The sequence below is a fragment of the Trachemys scripta genome, chromosome 1 (genome assembly GCF_013100865.1).
Source record: "Trachemys scripta elegans isolate TJP31775 chromosome 1, CAS_Tse_1.0, whole genome shotgun sequence".
In the NCBI taxonomy this organism is placed as follows: domain Eukaryota; kingdom Metazoa; phylum Chordata; order Testudines; family Emydidae; genus Trachemys; species Trachemys scripta.
The window spans coordinates 72,516,664-72,538,316 of record NC_048298.1 but is presented as its reverse complement, the minus strand read 5'-3'; the positions used below and the strand labels follow the sequence as shown (position 1 = coordinate 72,538,316).

The 21,653-nt window shown below is 44.2% G+C and overlaps 1 protein-coding gene across 1 annotated transcript in view; it reads right to left on the bottom strand.

Annotated features, from left to right (window-relative positions):
* Positions 1–21,653, bottom strand: part of METTL25 (methyltransferase like 25) — a 97,783-nt gene that overhangs the window by 14,845 nt on the left and 61,285 nt on the right. The window contains exons 5-8 of the mRNA XM_034766101.1: positions 11,811–11,905; positions 8,404–8,433; positions 5,890–5,963; positions 1,349–1,442 (exon numbers count right to left, since the gene is read on the bottom strand). Coding sequence (XP_034621992.1) covers positions 1,349–1,442; positions 5,890–5,963; positions 8,404–8,433; positions 11,811–11,905 — 293 coding nt within the window. The remainder of the gene's footprint in view (positions 1–1,348; positions 1,443–5,889; positions 5,964–8,403; positions 8,434–11,810; positions 11,906–21,653) is intronic.

Below are 21,653 nucleotides of genomic sequence, written 5' to 3'. Positions count from 1 at the left end.
AGCAGTATGGTAGTCCAGTGGTAGCACAATTCAGAGCACAAGTTTAGGTCTATGTGGGAAGCTGAAAATGATAAGGGGTTAATTTATTAAGCAAAAGCCACTTATTCTGTTATCTCTGCCGCACTATTCAGCTTTTCTGATATACATAGCTTTAAATAATAAAGGTGAAATAGCTCCATATTTGTTCAGAATAGTGGTTCATTTGGATCTATAATGAAGACACAGGAGGCATGCTTAACATAAATACTGATTAAATATGAAAGTTATGACAGGCTGACCAGCATAGTTTCAGCACAGGCAAAAGAATCCACATCTTTCATCTGAAACTCAAGCATGTGGGAGGTGTGTTTATTTACTTTGGATGACAGCATGTGTAAAACGTGTATAATATAAGGAGGCATTAAGTTACTATGGTCATGGAGGCCATACTGAGTATTTACATAGAAAGCGGGAAGGAAAGGCTTGATTTATACCAAGTCATCTAAGACTATTGACACTGCCATTCAACTTATTACCCATCTGGCACTGGTCACTGTCAGAAGTCAGGATACTGGTCTTGATGGACCATTGGTCTTACCCAGTATGTCCATTCTTATGTTCTTACCTGCTGTTCTGTATCCACTTCCTTCACAGAATCAGACTAATCCACCTATCTTCCCTGGATTACAAAGGCATCTAGATGCTTTAACCCTATCTCGGCCAAACCCTGTACTGAGTCTTTTCATGTTATCAGAGCATGGTAAGATTGTAAGGAAAATTGAATGAACCAGGAAGCGTTATCTGCCCATATGAGTAAAGGTCTCAGCTAAACCTTGTTACTGGCTTTGATGCTGTATCTACAGTCTAGTACTCATTTTATGATTTTAGGCCACAAAGAGGATGCAAGAGTTATGTGGTGGAGTACCCATCTCCACCACACATGTCTTGGAGGACAAAGGAGAAGGAAAAGGATATTGTAAATGTATCTGGAGAAATAGAGATGTTCATTAATTATAAACACTTAGGCTTTAGAGTGTATTTTCTGAGGGGTTTCAAAAACATTATTTAGACTATTAGTAATCATACAAAAATAAAAATAAAAAGGCATCTCACAAGTCATAAGTTTTAAAATGAAAGTATTTTAAAGAAAATAAAAGTGAAAACTAATCCCCAAACTGAATATACAAACTGAAATAATTTGTCTTGGATAAATATTGTTTAATTCACAAAGAGCTGAATATGTGGATGTATATTCTAGTAATAATAGCTGCTCACATAATATATACAAACAGCTCCATCAAAATGCTGGCCACTTCTTAGAGTTTACATTGATATGTGAACTGTATGCAATATGAAATCAGCTGCTTACCTTTGTCTCATCTAGTTCAAGCTTCTTCAGAGACTTTCTGACATAATCCACGAAAGAGGAAGACTTGGAGAAAATTTTACCAACATGCCGATCACTGCAAATGTAGTATTGAGGTTATTCTTTTAATTTTCTCACAACACAGACGTTCCATATTATTGTTTCATAAATCTCAGATCCACTAAAAACATATACAATAGGATATTCTGTGAAGTTGGAATAATAATTTATTTCAGTTTTACTTTTTCTTTTATCTAAAAATACATCAAAGCAAGCTAACCAATACCCAAAGACCTTTTTAGACCAAAAATATTATTACTCATGAATACCTGAAATTATGAATGAGGTGAAGGTGATTTTTTTTATTTCTATTCCTCTCCTAACATTGTTTTTATTGTATTGGTTCCATTACACAGTGTCCATTTTCAGTGCCTCACCTGACAAGCAACAGAGGGTCCTGTGGCACCTTTGAGACTAACAGAAGTACTGGGAGCATAAGCTTTCGTGGGTAAGAACCTCACTTCTTCAGATGCAAGATATTGTCACCTGACAATATTATCAAGAATTCAATGTTTATGAAAGCAGAACTTTTTCAATGCCAACTGTCGATCCAGGGATCATGTAAGTTAAGTGTGATTCTGATCTTATTTATGCCTTGCAGATTTCTCTCCTAGATGTATGTGTAGCATGTGATTCTCATTTAAATTAGGCAATGTCAGAATTTTCCAGATTTACAATTTAGGGTGCCTCTTCAGAAACTTGCCCAATATTTGAATTGGTTGAGGCAAAGTGGTAAAGCAATGCAGAAAAAGTATCAGAAGGCAAACAGAAGATGCACTCACATTAGCAAATTACATGTAATCTCCATTTGAAATACCTTAGGAAAAAATGTATGAATATGTTTCGTCAGCCCTCAGTCTGAATTAACTTTCATAGCCATCACCTACATAACACACAGCTCCAGGTCTCACTGACCTTGGTAGTCTTGTACTGTAAGAATCATATTCCCAAAGACATTAGCTATTCACAAATATTCTCTTCAATGTATTATTTATGCACAAACAGATTTTCCATAAAATATTAGTTAGGTACTATAACACTAGCAAACCAGGTGCCAATTTATACCAAGATCCCCATGCCTCACTTTGATACTGCCAAACACATAGCTGGAATTAGTCTGGCTCCCCTGTGTGTTAGTACTGTTAAAATAAGTATTAGTGTTATAAAAGTGTGCTTAGTATTTAGACTTTATTGAATGCTTGTAAGCTGCTGGATGCATTAATTTCCCTTATAACATCTGTATCACATATCTTAAGATAGTATTTGAGTATGTGCATTGTATATCTCTGTAATTGTGTAAAACACCAGGTAGGAAAGGGACCTGAGTAAGGGCTTGTCTACACTGGCATTTTACAGCGCTGCAACTTTCTCTCTCAGGGGTGTGAAAAAACACCCCCTGAGCGCTGCAAATTTCAGCACTGTAATGTGCCAGTATAGACAGTGCACCAGCGCTGGTAGCTGCACTCCCAGCGCTTAGAGCTATGCCCCTCTTAGAGGTGGTTTTTTTAGAGCCCTGGGAGAGCGCTGTGCCACGACTACACAAGCCAGTGAAGACGTGCCCTTAGTGTGAAATGCTGGCTTCCAAACGTAGGCGTTAGGTCCTGCCCAACACAGAAGACTACTTGACACCAGATGAACTATTGTGGAACATCAGAGGACAAAAGACTTTGTTAATTGCTCTCCCTGTCTCCCAATCCCTACCAGGAAGAGGAGATGTGCAAATAAATTCCTCCCATCAGCTGAGCTGGCAGTTCAGAAGAGAAAGGTGAATAAAAATCCCTGATAAGGAAAACTGTATCTCTGTGCTGCTTGGACTCTCAGGCCTTGGCTACGCTTGCAGCTGTACAGTGCTGTGAGGTAAACCTGTCTTTGTACAGCTGAGTAGGGAAAAGCGCTGCAGTCTGTCCACACTGACAGCTGCCAGCGCAGTGGTGTGGCCACACTTGTAACATTTGCATCTGTGTTGGGAGTGGTGCATTATGGGCAGCTATCTCAGCATTCATGTGGCTGCAACGTGCTTTTCAAAACGGGGGGGGGGGGGGGTGGATTGTGTGGGAGAAGAGAGAGTGCAGCTCTCTATTTTGCAAGTTCCGAACTCCCGGCCCCCTGCTCATTCATTTACTCACTCAAAGCAAGCTGCAAATTGCTTGCTTTTCTCTGTGGTTCGAGCTTTGAAACCGGCACTTCCGCATTCCTGCAGCCGGTCACAACAATGGAGAGGATTGGCCACTTGACAAGGTGATTAGTACAGCGCTGCAAGCGTTTACACTCACACCTGTGAGTCGTGGCCACTCCGCTGCAGCTGTTATCCCTCTCGGAGATGTGGAGTACCTGCAGCGGTGTACCCAGGAAGATACAGCGCTGCAAGTGCCCTGCCAGTGTGGACGGGGAGTGAGTTACAGCGCTGGGGGAGGCTTTACAGCGCTGTAACTTGCAAGTGTAGCCAAGGCCTCAAGGGCAAGGTTTTCTAGGCATAAGCAAGAGGTCCCCACTGTTTAGCCTGGGTTACCTCAAGGAACAAATAGAGCTTGCTTGTTATAAACGCTTCTATTACCTTTTGAAACTTAAGACTGTAATTCCTTTGTGTATGTATGTTTACCTGCTTTAACCTTGTAAATAACTCTCTTATTTCCTTTCCCTAATTAACAAACCTTTAGATAGTTTATTATAGCGTTGGCTACAAGCATTGTCTCTGGTGTGAGATCTAAGGTTCAACTGACTTCAGGTAAGTGACTGGTCCTTTGGGACAGGGAGCAACCTGAACATTGTTGTGATTTTTGCTGTAAGGGACCATCTATCACAAAAGCAAGCTTGCTTAGGTGACAAGGTAGATTGGAGTGCCCAAGGGGACTGTCTGTGGCTCCCTGGTTAGACTATTATAATACCTGCGGAGTTTGCACTTGATGTTTGGTTGGTGAAATCTAAGTATGGAATACAAAACCAATTTGGGGTTTGTGCCCTGCCTCTTAACAGTCTGTCCTGAGGTTGGTACTCATGTTCGTGAGTCACAGCTTGATGGGTATATTTTCTTAAAAACTATTTTACTGGAAACTCAGAGAAAGCCTATTCTTTTCAACTGTGGGCCTATTCAAAGCCTATTGAAGTTGACAGAAAGACTTCCATTGATATCACTGGGCTTTGGGTCAGGCTCCAAGTTCTTTGTGTCAATTAACTTTCAATTTTATTTTATTTTTAGGGAAATAGGAAATTCCTGTTACTGTATTTTTTATTATTCTAATGCAATAAAACCTTTGGGCAAATGCAGTCTGAAGACTACTTAATGGCTATGCATTTAAAAGAGTCTTTGGAAAAAATATGCTTTTAGTGTATCTATCCTACAAATCAGAAGCAGCATAGTTGTAACAAGAAAATATATACTGAATACACGAAGCTCTAAAAAGTCAGAATGGGCTCTTAATGACTCAAGGCATCATAATTCATTCTTTTAATTGTCTTAAACTGTTTTTTAAGTGTTATTGGATAAGGAACCTGACATCTTAAAAACTGCTGAACTGGTCCCACAAGGCTTCACTGAGACAAAGAAAATTCCAGCTACTTCATCAAAACTGGAGACATCTACCATTAGCAAGCTTAAAACTGGGCCTAAAACTCTTTTAATTTCAAAACTGCAATCTTTATTACTTCCCCCATGTTACCTTTACTTTAATAGATAACATACACTGGTCTAGCCCATACTTTCAGTTTTTACAACCTAGTTCTCATGGTTTGTTCTGCTAAATCTTCTGTGTAGTTTTATTATACGTAATGTCAAGTTAAGGAAGAAATTCTTCTGTTTGGAGGTTACCCATCGACAGAAAAAACTATGCTCCCACCCCAAATGCCAAAGACAATTTGTCATTGGTCCTGTGAGTCCACACTGGCTCTTGGACTCCCTGCTGCTCAACTCAATATGCACTGACAGGCCTTCAAGTCAGTAGCTGACTATGAGACCTATGATAAAGAAGCACTCTCAGATATAGTCTGTATAGCTCAAAGCTGTAGTGGTGTGCTCACCACAGGGAAGAAGGCAAGAACACACGGTGCGGGTTTAACCAGGCCTCAACTTTACTAGTCAAATTATCTTCAAGGTTACCATTGAGATAAAGCCCGGTGCATTGTTCCTTTGCTAGTTCTTAGGGGTGCTCTCCCCGCAGGGGGAGTCAATCATCACACTAGGAGGTTCTCTGGGCATCTCCAGCCACCCATAAGCATTTAGTGAATTTGCCACAGTTGCCTACATGTCCAGTGCCAAGGACAGGGCTAATGCCTCTGCAATGCTGGAAGGGCAAGAGCTCTGTGTGGATGGTATGCTCTGCATATGGATTCAGAGCAAATGAAAGAGCCCTGTATTATTTACTGACTGCATTTATAATACAAACAGATACAGACAGAATTTAGGGCCTCATTCTGCAATTCTTATGCTAATAGTTACAACTTGCAGAGTAAGGGAGGCAGAATTAGGCCTTAGTCTCAGAATCTCATACCTTTTGATGACACCGTAACATTCCTCTATAATAACCTGTAGAACAGCTCGATAAAACAATGATTCTGTAGGCAGCTGGAAAAAAGAAAGCAAAGAACAGCAGGACTGCAAAGTTGGCATCAAAATCAAGACCAGAGTAACTAGAATGATGTTGGCTGCCTTACCTAATTACTGGTTTGTATTCTCTCAAACCAGTCTTATTAACCTGGTTGACAGGACAATTTACTAATTTTCCTGTTTGCAAGTTAAAATGAGTCAGACGATATCATAACCATAATTGTGAGAAAAAATAAACACAGGAAACTGCAAAGTTTGCTAGGAAGTGGGTGGAGGGATAGGGATTATAAAAAAGAAAGGAAGATGGGCCAAATTCTGATCTTCATTTGTAAACCCAGGGAACTCTATTGCAGTTAATGGAGTTATTCCAAAATTGCACCATCAAACTTCAAAGCAGAGTCTCGTCCAATGAATAAAAAAAGAGGCAAAAGGAAAACATACTACCTGTGTCATAACATTTTCTTATTTATAGCTACTTTATCTTAGTTCCCTGAAACACTGATATCCATGCAGAAAGTACTGCGCTTATAAAAACAGTGAAGTGCATTTAAAACTTCATACCTTTAGGTATGAAAGATGTGTTTACTTAAGAAAAGTTAATGCTTGTCAGTTAAAAATGTAGTGCCAAATGCATCTCCTGTGTAAACCCTCTGCAGTCAATGGGCTTACAATGGGGATAAGTTGGCCTGTAAATCTAGTCTATTAAATACTTGTACAGTTAGTGTGCATACACAAAAAAATGATAAATTACACAATCATGATTTAAAGTACTCAGAGAACAGAATTTAGACAGGGATTTAAAAAATGAGAGACAAGTGTGATATTCCCGCCAGAAGCAAGCCGCTGCAATAAATCATACAGAAATTCTCAATCACAGTACCTTCCTATCTCCTACAACAGTAGTACTAAGTGAAAAAGTTACTGGTCACTACCCTGCAAGATTAGGAAGATATCTGGGATTTGCCTTTTGTATTTGTGGTTACATGATGGTAGATTACTTATACTATAGTGAAAAATATTACATAGTTTCTGGTTTTATGTTATTCAATATCTGTCCATAAATTATAGTCAAATAAAAATGCAGTTACAAATAAATATTTTTCAGGGAAAAAAACTACTAAACATTCATGCTCATCCTGGTCTTCGCATTTCAATTTTCAAACAGCTTATGAGTATGCAATTTAAAATATTATGTTAATTTGATCTCAGGCTTTTGGAGGTCTCAGGCTAGCACGTATGATCCACACCAATCATGCTCCTGTGCTGAGCTTGTATCTGCTTTCTGAGAAAATTTGGACCCAACAGTATGTGCTAGGAGGATAAGAGGACTGGCCTACATGGTTTAGGAGTTTTGTCTGCAGTGTGCTGTACCACATTCAGGAACACAACCAAGTACCAGATTAGGCTTCTGGTGGGGCAAAACACTGTTAAATTTCTCTAGTTACTAACCGAATTTTAACCATGGAATGCGATCCCAGAGAGCCAGGTATGTCAGTAACTGTTTGTTAACTTAATTAAAAGTTGCGTGTTCAAGGCCTTTTACATAGTATTAGGAGCTTTTATAATTGACTTGCTATATAAATTATAAAATATTCTTAAAATACACGGGACTATCTTACACTGTCATTTTTGTTTCAATAACAGAAATTAGTTTACTATTGTTCAACTTGTTTTAAAAGTTAGATGTACCTAAAGTTCCGCTCCTCCTCCTTTATTAAAATAAATTTTAATAAAAATTTGAAAAATAACTTTTTCCATGGTTCCCCATAGTATTTTATGAACAATATTTTTGCAGTTTCATATTATTTCCTTGCGGACATGTTTTTGCCTCAAAAACAACACAAGTGACATTATGGTTGGAAATCTCTGCAGAAATTACCAAAATTTAATGAGTTGGGAAGAGCCTGAACTAATCCCTTACTCCTAGTGACCATGTTGCTAGACCCCAAAACACTGTGGTTCTTCAGAATAAAGGGGTCAGTGAATCCTCTAAAGATGATCTGCACTGGGCCAGGAGCCTCTGTTGGATCAGTCCGTATAAGAAAGCACCCAGAGTTTGGAAAGGTAATTTTATACTTTAATTTTTTAAAGAAGCGCTTTTGGATTTAGCGAAGAATATTAACCAGCATAATTAAGCATAAAATAGCTTACTATTAAAATAAGGTATTTTCAAAAAACTATATTAAAATTGTACTTTCTCTAAAATATATGTTAGCTGACTCTTAATTGTCTGAAGAAAATAGATACTTTAGCATCACTATGTGCAGACAAGGCAATAAAAATGCAATTCTGTGGTGCTGAAACATGATATCATTCTGACTTTGATTTATATTCTGTTAATTGTAGTGTTTTAGAACCCAGTAAGTCACAAGTTCAGGAGAAGGTCATGCATTAAAAGTATTCAAAAAGAGAAAACAGTTTTGTCATTAGAAGGGTTAAAATAAACAACATTACTTACCACTTGGCTGACCGCAACTCGTTCCAAAGCCTTTAAAAGTGAAGAAATTAAACTTCTATGTTTATTCTTTATCAGGGCATTTTATAATCACATTGTATAAAGCCTGGTGGAAATGACATTTTACAAGATTAATTATGTGATATAACATGAGCTTGTACACTTAAGAGTGTTAAAACCATTAGAGGTTGTTAATCAGTTCACTTCTGTTATTTAGGGTTTATTTATAGGACATGCAATGATAACGGAATGTATATATATATTCCGTCATCATTGCTACATATATGTGCTCTCAAAAATTGAAGAGGATGGATATATATATGATGGATATATATATCCATCCTCTTCAATTTTTGAGGATATATATATATATATAGCAATGATGTAAATATATATATACATTCCGTTATCATTGCATGTCCTGGGATATATATATATATATATATATCCTCTTCAATTTTTGAGAGCACTAAGTAAAAAATAAATGTATTTTTTCTTGGCTATATTTCTATACAAGTATAAGCATAAAAACAGCTCACTTTAGTTATTATAATGTATAGTTTAAATAATCTTTTAATTTAATGCACAATACATTAAAATATCTTTTTAAATCTCTAGCAATTACACAAAAGTTCATTTTCCACTTCCAGTACTTAAAGTTAAACAAAATAAAAACTTTAGAGAGACTGCAGTTTAAAATGTCATGTAGATCCTTTAAAATAGATTTTTCAGCCCATGAATCCTGATGATTTGAGAGTATTTGATTTTTATGATCTAAGGTGACAAAGAATTAAGAAAATATATGAATTGGGTGGAAGATTTTTCTACAGTTGGAAAGATATAGTGCTTATAGGAATTACAACCGAAGAGTAAAATTCTCTGTGCAACCAAAGATAAATATGCAGTGAACACATTCTGTGGCACTGCCACAATATAATAAATAAATAAATACCGCACAGCATATTCCTCATACCATCCCTATACCCCAAATCCCCAGCATAGCTCCTCTCTCTATTTCCCACTCCACTCCCTTGTCCCAGAGCTCACCTATCCTGTCAACCTGCACCCAGGACTTCCCTTCAGCTGCACTCCAAGTAGCTGCAGTTCTCCCTTCCCCTACCTTTTATAGAGTAGCAGGTGCGATTTACACTACATAAAAGCTACTTCCCTTCTTTACTTCCAATGAATAATTGGCTATTGCAGGTATGCCCTGTGGTCACTGCTGACCTCTGCCCTACTCCAGATGTCTCTCTTCCAGCTGCAGAGCAGCAGCTCTCCACAGCCCACAAGTCTCTGTGTCACCATCAGAGGTGAATGAGAACCCCAGCTAGAAAGGAGGGCAGTGTTACTACTGTCCAAGCTGGAAATTTTCCTGCTGCTGCATGATTCCCCTGGTAAGATACTGTTGGCTACTCCTGTAATTCACTATTACACACAGCGTGCTAGTGAATACCGATGACCAGCATTAGCCAGAGAGAGGCCACTCTTCATGCAAATATGCCAAAATAGAATCAAGTGATGCTGAGGCACAGCTCAGTTAAAGCCAGCTGTTTAGCATGCTGGCACAGACCAATGAGTGCTCTGGATGTGGATATGAGTTCTCAGGCAGGACTCTAAACCAGTCCCTATGGTGCCTTTGGTCTTCTGTAGTTCAGCAAATGGGAATTGCCATGCAAGTAACAACGATGGAATAGTTATTAGTGCACTGCAAGCTCCCAGGGAACCCTAGCTGGGTCACTCCCTACAGAGGGAATAGTGTTCTAACTGCACTGCTCTGTCTGCCTATTCCCTTGGCCTATGGGATGAAATGACAAGCCCTCATCACGCATGTTCTTGAGAGAGTCTCTGGCACAGTAATAGCACCTATGGGCAGAGGAGAACTTCTTGGTATCCACCTTTCCAATAATTTAAAGGAGAAAGTTTGGAAAGGGAAACATGCTGATCTTTTTTCTGGTAAGATAAGTGCACTGGGTGCAAAAAAATAATAATTGCTCTGTGTGGCCACAGGCATCTCCAGCTGGTTGTTTGCCTCTGAAATAGATCATTCTATCCTCGTCAAAAGGCAGCCTGAGCTTACTTTGTCTCTCACTAATAAGGCCTAATCTACACTAGAAAATTAGGTACGTTTAACTACATCAGTCAGGGGTGTGAAAAATCCACATCCCCTGAGCGGAGTAAAGCCGACCTAAGTCCCTGTGTAAACAACCTAGCTACTGCTTCTCGGAGAGATTGATTACCTACACCAATGGGAGAATCCCTCCTATTGGTATAGGTAGTGTCTACACTGAAGCACTGAAGTGGCGCAGCTGTGCCGCTGTAGTGTTTTCAGTTTAGACAAGCCCTAAGAAAGAGTGGGAAATGGAAATTCTATAAGGAAAGGAATGGGCCAATATGACAATTGATCTAGGGTATAATGGATATATTACTGGGACCACAGAAGATGGTAAAACATTTTGGGAGGGCTTAGTGAAGGGTTTTAGGGTAACATACGGAGGTTCTAGAATTTACATTTTGGTCCATATCCTTAAGCACTTGAAATGTTTCATGCAGTTTGTTGAGGATGTCACATTTAAGGGTGAAAACATCCTGTATAATTGTCCTGACATGTTTCAGTCTTAAGATCTCTAATGTTAGCTCTGATCTCTTTAACCTTGATATATGGGCCTGAGTTGATTTTTGGCAGGTATCTGTGTGAGTGAGCAGCTGAAATTGAGGCTAACAGCATCTGTTGTGGTGCATCCTGGGAAAAGGGATTAAAAATAAACAGAGACTAGAGGTGGCGTTTTCCCAATGCCACAGTAGTTGAAGACTTAGGGTCATGCCCTTATCCTCAGATTAAGCACCTTAACTTAAGATTAAGTTTCCTGTGCTGATGTAAAATGAGCGAACAGGAGCACTCTGTCTCTTGGTGCAATGTTAGATGATTTCCCGGTGTAAAGGCTTATATAGGTGTGTAGGTCTACTCTGGTTTTGGGGTTAAAAAGGCCTGTTTATGGTCTTGTACAGTTAGGACATTGAGTGTTATGAACAATGAACCTTTTTGGGAAAGTCAGTGATGGTAGAAGGAATACTATCCCTTTTAAATCACTGCCATGACCTATTGCCCTGAAAGATTACTTTGTTTAAATTCAATTCAACAAAATTGTGGCCTTTTTGGTCATTTTTAAAATATTTTTTGTCTATCTTCATTGTTTCCTGTCCTCAGCAAATATAAAATGTGCAAAGTTGGAAGGTTAATACAATTTTTTTACCTATAATTTATCATGCATACAACATTAATGATGTTATTCTGTAGAGTCTGGTATTTAAGTCATAGCTCTAGGATTACAAGCCAAAAACAATGAATTCTATAACATCTGGATAAAACTTCCAGTAGGGAAAAAAAGAAGAAAAAGAAAAAAGAACCATACTAAGCACGCTGACATTCTGGCATTGCGACCACAGCACCAGCCCTCTTCCTTTAAATACCGGCACATGGGAAACCCCCACAATCCTGGAGAGCAATCTGCAGATGAGAGAAAAATAGTGTGTTACTTTATTAAATTGTTCTTCTCTTAAAGTAAATCATCTATTGAGAAAGACAAACAGTAGTTGGAGCATAGGAGCAGAGCTGTGTAACTGTTATTCCTATCCAATAACAGAAAGCATACTAGTGTTATGAAAAAAGGTATTTTCTCAACAACAGATGTTTTTGCTTTAGGCTCCATTTTTGAAATCTTCACATTTTCCAAAACTATTCTTCCAAGACCTAACCAAGTGAATTCTCTGCAAAGTCTTTCTTTCTTTCTTTCTTTCTTTCTTTCTTTCTTTCTTTCTTTCTTTCTTCAGAGATGACAAAAGTGTTTGTAATTAATTTTGGCAACCAACACATTGACAATCACCCCAAGATGCTGAGCTGGGCAGCCCGTCAATGTAGCAGGATGTATGTGTCACTTACTGCTGGGCTTTTCTTTTACAGTAAACAATTTTTAAACAGTATTTTGGCAAGTCATTACAGAATGTGTGCTTGTTTACTAAAGTGCTGATGGCCTGTTTTGTTGTTAGCCATTATGTTTGTTTTCCAGAAAGGACCAGCTGCAAATGCTCTTGCTGCTTCTTCAAAACACCAGGGCATTTACATCACAGACTGCAACTGAGTTTGGTTCAGTCTCATTAATGTTTCAAGAGACAACAATGCTCCTAAATTAATGCTTAATCCTAATGCAACACTGGGACAGCTAAACTGGCAACATTATGAATACTACCTGTGTGTATGAAAAATTCTGCTAGGTTTTCTTTAAAAAACACTTTGATGTCAGTTGACTGTTTAAATCATTCTGAATGTGATTTTAATTGTTAAAAATGAAAACAAGTTGGATAGGATCTTGGCATTTCAACTTAGAAAGATGGCTCTGAAATATTTTAAGATTAATCAAGCAGAAGAGGTTAAAAAGAGGACAGTGGAAATACAAAAGTCTTCAGATTTATAAAAAGTTACATGCATTCAAAGAATGGGTTACAAACTTTCATGCAGAACTCTTTTCAAAGAGCTAGCAGACAGAAAAAGGAGACCAAAATTGAGAAAGGATAAAAAGACCCCAGACCAATGGACTAACAGTGGAAGCTCTAAGAATTAGAGAATGTGGCTAGTGAAGGGCAACCAGGAGAAGAAAAAGAGGAGCTCCTTAAAATATTAAGATGATGTTTGGGGGAAAAAGACCAACAGAAGCCTTTGGCCTACAAGGGTCTGTCTACATTGCATCTGGGAAGTATGATTCCCAGCATGGGGAGACAGACTCGTGCCAGCCCTGCCAGAGCTAGCATGCTAAAAATAGCAGTGTAGACATTGTGGCACTGGTGGCAGCTCAGGCTAAGATGTCAGGTAGGCTTAGACTCGTGGCTCGCCAGAGCCCCCAGTGGTGCTGCAATGTTCACACAGCTATTTTTAGCATGCTAGCTCAAGCAGCGCTGGACCTAGTCTGTTTACTCGGGCTGGGAATCACACTTCGTAACTGGAGTGTAGATATACCCAATGGAGTCTTATGTACAATAAAAGGGGAGAGAATAGTAGGGTTATTTTTAAGGTAATTTATCTGATCTCTAGTCATAATCTTTGTTCGCAGTCCCAGTCATAGTGGTCCTAATCTCAGAATAACAGCAAAGGTGTAATATGTTGTGACATATATTTCCCTGAATTTTTGTCACTACTGAGTGCAGAATGTATCACATCGATCCTCACCCAATTCTGCTTTTTGTGAATTATTTTAAGTGAAGGGGACTGTAAATGTGTGATTTTATATGGAGGTAAAATTAGGATGTGATTTTTATGAATGTATTAACTTTAAAATTAGTTACTATACCCAATATCCTAATTAGCTTTAAAGAAACATGGTCTAGTGATTAAAGCACCTAACTCTGAATCAGGAGATCAAGGCTCCACTCCCAGCTATGTCACAAAACAGACTGAGTGGCTTCGGTTAAGCCATTTAACCAAAGAAACTTAACAAGATTTGAGTACTGTGGTGGATAATCAGCTGAACATGAGCTTCCAGTGTGATGTTGTGGCTGAAAGGGCTAATGCAATCCTTGGCTGCATAAACAGGGGAATCTTGAGGAGGAGTAGAGAGGTTATTTTATGTCTGTACTTGGCATGTGCAACCACTGCTGAAACAGTGTCCAGGTCTGGCATCCACAATTCAAGAAGGATGTGGATAAATTGGAAACGGTTCAGAGAAGAGTCATCAGAATGATACAAGGATTAGAAAACCTGTCATATTGTAGATTCAAGGAGCTCAATCTATTTAGCAAAAGAGAAACAAAAAGAGAACGTTAAAGGGTGATAGATTACAGTCTGTAAGTATTTGTACGGGGAACAAATATTTAATAATGGGCTCTTCAGTCTAGCAGAGAATGGTAGAAGACAATCCAATAGCTGTAAATTAAAATTCAGACTGGAAATAAGGCGTACATTTTTAAACACTGAGAGTAATTAACCACTGGAACAATTTACCGTGAGTTGTGGTGGATTCTTCATCACTGACAATTTTAAAACCAGGGGTGGATGTTTTTCTGAAAGATCTGCTCTAAGAATCATTTTGGGGAAGTTCTATGACCTACGTTATACAGGAGGTCAGACCAGATTATCACAATAGTCCCTTCAAGCCTTGGAATATATGAATCTATAACACTGCTCTACAGCCAAAATGCTTCTGAAATAAATGTAGTCAAACTTTACTAATTCTGGGTCACTGAGAACGAAAATGATGCTTAAAATTGTTGATTGGCTCTAGTTTTCAAGATATGCTATTGGGTCAGTATATACGACCCTTAACTTGGGAATGGCAGAGGATAAGTGAGTTATAAAGGGAAGGGATCTCAATTTAAACCAGAAATGACTAAAATACATCTTTGACTGGATCTATGAATAAATCTATGACTGGGTTTGGACAGTACTTGCTTTTTAGGCAAAACAATGAATGATGCAATCTGAAGCTGGTATTGCGTCATACATGATATGAATTGCATCATGTTATTCCTAGAAGTCATGGATGATGCAATCATAACGAAGCTTACATCACTCTGCTGAACAAATTGCCCTATATCAGCTCTAGAAATCATACAGTGTCGTGCTCTCTTATTTGTCAGTGTTTGATTTTGCAAAGGGACACATTTCTGTTTAGGCAAAGTGAGCAGAGATGCCTCGTACTTGTGTGAACAGTGCAGATAACTTCTGCTATGTTTGTGGTGAAGTGACTTTTGCATCACAAAAGCGCAGTATAACCACTATGGTTTCTTCTAGATCTCCCAATAAGATTTATTTTGCAAGTGTATTTAAAATGTAAGCTCCTTGGGGCAGGTTTTAAGTATCTTCTCCCATGTCTTGTATACTCCCAAGCATACTGTGGGTGTTTAAAACAATTTAGCAGATAGATAAGCCTGTATTAAGGATCTATTTTTATGAGCCACATTTTTAAAACCTGGACACCCTTTCTGTGCCTGCCATTATTTATAGGCACTATTAACATTACACAATGTCTAATTACCTGATTGCTCACAGGTGAGATCTCTAACCAGCATTATTTTTACCCTCAAAACTGCAGGAGGTAGAAGGGAGACAGAACGGTTACTTACCTTCTGTAACTGTTGTTCTTCGAGATGTGTTGTTCACGTCCATTACACATTAGGTGTGCGCGTGCCGCGTGCACGGACGTCGGAAACTTTTTCCCTTAGCGGCTCCCGTCGGGCCGGCGGGGCCCCCACCTTCCCGCCAGAGCGGCGCCCCGCTCCAGGGTATATATATCCCTGCCGACCCGACCCCTCCGGTTCCTTCTTGCCGGAGACTCCGACAGAGGGGAAGGAGGGTGGGAAGTGTAATGGACGTGAACAACACATCTCGAAGAACAACAGTTACAGAAGGTAAGTAACCGTTCTTTCTTCTTCGAGTGATTGTTCACGTCCATTACACATTAGGTGATTCCCAAGCTTACCATTGGAGGTGGGTAGGAGTCAAGGTACAACTGACTGTAACACAGCCCGGCCGACCATCGCGTCCTCTCTGGTCTGATGATGGATCGCGTAATGGGCTGTGAACGTGTGTATGGACGACCAGGTGGCTGCCTTACAGATCTCCTGGATCGGGACCTGCGCCAAGTAGGCCATTGAGGACGCTTGGGCTCTAGTCGAATGGGCCCGGATAACCGGGGCCGGAACATTGGCGAGCTCATAACAAGTGCGTATGCAATGCACAATCCATGCCGACAAGCGCTGTGTCGAGATAGGCAAGCCTTTCATACGTTCCGCAATCGCAATGAACAGCTGGGGTGTTCTGCGGAATGACCTGGTCCGCTCCAGGTAAAATGCCAACGCCCTTCGGACATCCAGGGTATGTAGGCTGCGGTGGTGAGGATCCGTATGGGGTTTTGGGAAAAACACCGGGAGGCAAATGTCTTGCCCCATGTGAAACTGTGACACCACCTTTGGGAGGAATTTGGGGTGCGGCCTAAGTTGCACCTTATCTTTATGGAACACCGTATAGGGTGGTTCCGACGAGAGGGCCCTCAATTCTGATACCCTTCTGGCCGACGTGATGGCCACGAGAAACGCCACCTTCCACGAGAGGTGCGTGAGGGAGCAAGTGGCCAGGGGCTCAAAGGGAGGACTCATGAGTCTATTTAGGACTAGGTTCAGAGACCACGTCGGAACCGGCGGGCGTGAGTAGGGAAACACCCTTTCCAGCCCCTTGAGGAATCGGGCCACTGTGGGGTTGGAGAATACTGACACTCCCAACTCTCCCGGATGGAAAGCCGAAATAGCGGCTAAGTGAACTCTAATAGAGGCGGGCGCAAGCCCTTGATTCTTGAGGTGCAGTAAATAGTCCAAGATAGACGGAACCGAGGCCTGTAAAGGTTGTATGCGTTGAGGCTCACACCAGTGGGAGAACCTTTTCCACTTTGCCAGGTATGTTGCCCTTGTAGAGGGCTTCCTACTATTAAGGAGGATTTGCTGAACCTGGTGAGAGCACCTGTGTTCTGCATCGTTCAGCCAGAGAGATACCATGCCGTGAGATGAAGCGAAGACAGGTTCGGGTGGAGTAGGCGACCTTTGTCTTGCGTGACTAGGTCGCGATGGAGGGGAAGGGTGATTGGATCGGCTACGGACAGTTCCAGCAGGGACGTGAACCAATGCTGGCGAGGCCAGGCTGGGGCAATAAGTATGATCGTTGCCCTGTCCCTGCGGGTCTTGAGAAGAACCTTGTGTATAAGTGGAAATGGAGGGAAGGCATATTTTAGGCTCCCTCCCCATGGGATCATGAAAGCATCCGCTAATGATCCCGGGCTGAGGTTCTGGAACGAGCAGAACTGAGGGCATTGGCTGTTGTCCCTGGTGGCGAACAGATCCACCCGGGGAAACCCCCACTTCCGGAAGATCGAATGCAGGACGTCTCCTCTCAGTGTCCATTCGTGCAGTCGATAGGATCGGCTGAGGCGGTCTGCTAAGCCGTTCTGAATTCCCGGAAGATACATCGCGATGAGGTGTATCGCATGGGCTATACAGAAGTTCCATAATTGGAGTGCCTCGCGACAGAGGGGAGAAGACCGGGACCCGCCCTGCTTGTTTATATAGAACATGGCGGTAGTGTTGTCCGTCAGGACTGCCACGCTGTGACCTTTTAGGAAGGCGTGGAAGGTCTGGCAGGCGAGGCGAACCGCTCTTAGCTCCTTCAGATTGATGTGAAGCAGCTTGTCCTCTCCGGACCACAGCCCTTGGGTCCGCAGTTCCCCCACGTGCGCCCCCCAGCCCATGTCTGATGCGTCTGTCACTAACGTCAGAGTGGGTTGTGGGGCAGCAAAGGGGATCCCTTCGCATACCTGCTGGCGATCGAGCCACCAGCGTAGTGAGCTGAGCACCTGGTTCGGGATCGTGACTACTTGATCCAATGGGTCTCTGTTGGGGCGATGCGTGTGGGCGAACCACAATTGTAAAGGCCGGAGTCTCAGCCGGGCATGTCTGACCACGTGCGTGCAAGCTGCAATATGCCCCAGAAGCTGCATGCAACACCTTGCCGTTGTCGTGGGAAATTTTTGGACCGAGCTTACGGCCCCGTGAATTGACATGAACCGTGCCTCTGGTAAACTCGCTCGCGCGGTTACCGAGTCCAGGGTAGCACCTATGAAGTCCAGCCTTTGTGTGGGGACTAACGTGGATTTCGGCACGTTGACCCGGAGGCCGAGCTTGTCGAACGTCTGCAAGGCCAGCGTCATGTGAGATCGGACCTCGGCCTCCGACCTGCCCGCGAGTAGCCAATCGTCCAGGTACGGGAACACACGCATCCTTCTTTTTCGAAGGAAGGCTGCTACCACGGACATGCACTTTGTAAACACCCGTGGAGCTGACGCCAGGCCGAAGGGCAGGACAGTAAATTGGAAATGGCGCTGTCCGACGACGAAGCGCAGAAAACGCCTGTGGGCCGGATTGATTGCGATGTGAAAATAGGCATCTTTCATATCGAGGGCAGCATACCAATCCCCCGGATCCAGGGATGGGATAATAGTACCAAGGGAGACCATACGGAAGCGCGCTTTGATCAGAAACCTGTTTAGATCGCGCAGGTCCAAGATAGGACGCAAAAAGAAGAACAGGAGTACTTGTGGCACCTTAGAGACTAACAAATTTATTACAGCATAAGCTTTCGTGGACTACAGCCCACTTCTTCGGATGCATAGGACGGATGCAAGATAGGACGGAGGCCTCCTTTCGCCTTGGGGATCAGGAAGTATCTGGAATAGAATCCTTTTCCCCTTAGGTCCAGAGGGACCTCTTCTACTGCTCCTGCAGCGAGAAGGGTCTGTACCTCCTGTATGAGGAGTTGCTCGTGAGAAGGGTCCCTGAAGAGGGATGGGGAAGGGGGATGGTAGGGAGGGGGCGAGGAAAACTGGAGGGTATAGCCCGCCTTCACTGTGCGCAGGACCCAGCGGTCCGATGTTATGCGCGACCAGGCCCGGTAGAATTGGGACAGACGGTCCTTGAAACCCAAAGGAGGATCCGGTATATGAAGTGGTACGCTGTCCTCGGGCGTAGCTTCAAAAGCCTGGTTTATTTCCCGGCTGCGGCTTGCCCTGGCCGTGATTCTGGCCCTGGTTAGGCGTATTGTTACGTCTCCGCCTGTTATCCCTGCCTCGACGGCGGTAAGGCTCGTGTCGGGGCCGAGGGTGGTAATGCCTTTGAGGCGGCTGGGGTTTGAAGGGCTTACGCTGCGTTACCGGCGTGTGCATACCCAACGACTTAAGGGTCGCTCGTGAGTCCTTAAGGCTATGTAGCCTGGCGTCCGTCTGGTCGGAAAACAAGCCCGAACCTTCAAACGGGAGGTCCTGCAGCGTGGTCTGCACCTCCGGCGGGAGACCTGAAGCCTGCAACCACGCCGAATGCCTCATCACGACTCCCGACGCGATTGTTCTAGCCGCAGCGTCGGCTGAGTCCAGTGCGGCCTGTAAGGAGGTCTTGGCCACTGCCATTCCCTCGTCCACCAGGGCCGTGAACTCCGGATGCGCGTCCGGTGGGAGGGAGTCCTTGAACTTGGCGACTGATGCCCAAGAGTTAAAATTATGCCTGTTTAGAATCGCCTGCTGATTGGCGATCCTCAGTTGCAGGCCCCCCGATGAATAGACTTTCCTCCCGAATAGGTCCAATCTCTTAGCTTCCTTGCCCTTGGGGGCAGGAGCTTGCTGGCCATGTCGCTCCCTTTCGTTGACCGCCGAGACCACCAGCGAACAGGGGGACGGATGTAGAAAGAGGAAGTCAAACCCTCTAGATGGGGCGAAGTATTTCCTCTCCACTCCCCTTGCAGTTGGCGCACTGGAGGCCGGTGTTTGCCACACCGTCTTATAGTTGGACTGTACTGTCCGTATAATCGGGAGAGCGACTCTGGAGGGGCCCTCTGGGCTCAGGATATCGACCATGGGGTCGTCCTGCTCTATGGTCTCCTCCGCTTGCAAGCCCAGATTGAGGGCTACCCGGCGAAGCAGGTCTTGGTGTGCCCGATGGTCAATCGGGGGAGGGCCGGACACCAGTGTGCCCGCTACCGCCTCATCTGGCGAGGAGGAAGAGGTCGGGGCCTTCTGCCCATCCTCATTGTCCTGCAATCCGGCATCAGCCAATTGCTCCTCTGCGGCCTGACCCGCCGCGTGGGATTGGGACGGTACCGTACTCGGTGCCGAGTCCACTCCTTCCCGCTCCGGTGGTCTAGAGACCGTTGCCTCCCTATACGATGGCGGACGGTGCCGCGGGGAGCGGGATCGGTACCGGGATGGCCCGGATCTCGAGGCTCCCGATGGGGGCTCTTGTTGGTGGTAGGCCCAGGGTGTCCAGAATGGCCATTGGCTCGGCTGGCCCCATTGTGACTGACCGTAGTCCCTGCTGGCTTGTGACATACGGGCATAGCCGCCGTATCGGTCTGAGTCAGTCCCCGAGACCACGGACGGTGACCTGGAAGGCCACAGTGGGGCCGTGGGACGGTGCCGGTCCGGTCTTGGGGAGTAGCGCCTCCGCGACCAGGACCTGGAATGGCGCCTCGTCGACCTGGACCTGGAACGGTACCAGTGATCGCGGGACCGGGAACGGCTACGACTGGTCGGCCTCGGGTAACGAGCCGCCGATGCTTCGCGGTGCCGACTCGTGCTCGGTTGCTGAGTCGGTGCCGGCCGTTTGTTGAAGCCCGACTGCTGCGGTGCTTCTTGCGCCGAGGGCAACCGGGAGTCCACCGAGGCGGAGCTCGACCGGGACCGGTCCCTGGAACGGTGCCGAGACGGCGACCGTGGTGGGCGCACCATCGCCAGCTTGCCTCTGCGCGGCAGCATAGGCGGGGCGCCTTCAGCGCGTGCCGGGGCCTCGACGGACAAGGCAATGAGGTCCTTAGCTGCCTCAAACGTGTCCGGAGTGGAGGGCTGTTCCACCAGTTCCTCCAGCCCTGCATCCTCGCTCGACGCGCTCATCCCGGGGCTCGACGGGCCCTTCGGCACCGGAGCCACTACCGGGGTCCGTGATGAGGCCGTGTCGGCCTTAGGGGCACTCGAGGTCTTTACCGGTGCCGCCTTCTTGTGCGGGGAGCGACCTCGGGCCTTAGGTTGGCCCTTCACTTTTGCCGGCGAAGACGATCGGCGTCGTGCACTTCCCCGCTGGGTCGGTGCCGCGGTCTTCGGGTGACCCGCCGGCGCCGGTTCCCGCACCGAAGCCGGGGCGCTCCGCACGGAGGCAGACGGTGCCGTCGAAGTGGAGGGCTGTAACGCCGTCTCCATGAGCAGCTGCTTAAGGCGAAAGTCCCTCTCTTTTTTAGTTCTGGGCTTAAAGGCCTTGCAGATTTTGCAGCGCTCCTTCTGGTGAGCCTCCCCCAGGCAACGAAGACACGAAGCGTGGGGGTCGCTCAATGGCATAGGCCTGCGGCACGTGGCACAGGCCTTAAAACCCTGGGCGTGTGGCATACCCCGCCGCCCAGGGCCGGTGCCGGGGCTGAACAAACAACCCCAGCAGGAACTTTAAGTACTCTAATGAGCCGTTAACTACTGGTTAAACACTACACAACTAACTGATAACTGCTAGATAACTCTAATGTGCTAAGGGACACTCTCAGACGAGAGACAGAGTTGTTCCAACGCCGCCACGGACGGTAAGAAGGAACTGGAGGGGTCGGGTCGGCAGGGATATATATACCCTGGAGCGGGGCGCCGCTCTGGCGGGAAGGTGGGGGCCCCGCCGGCCCGACGGGAGCCGCTAAGGGAAAA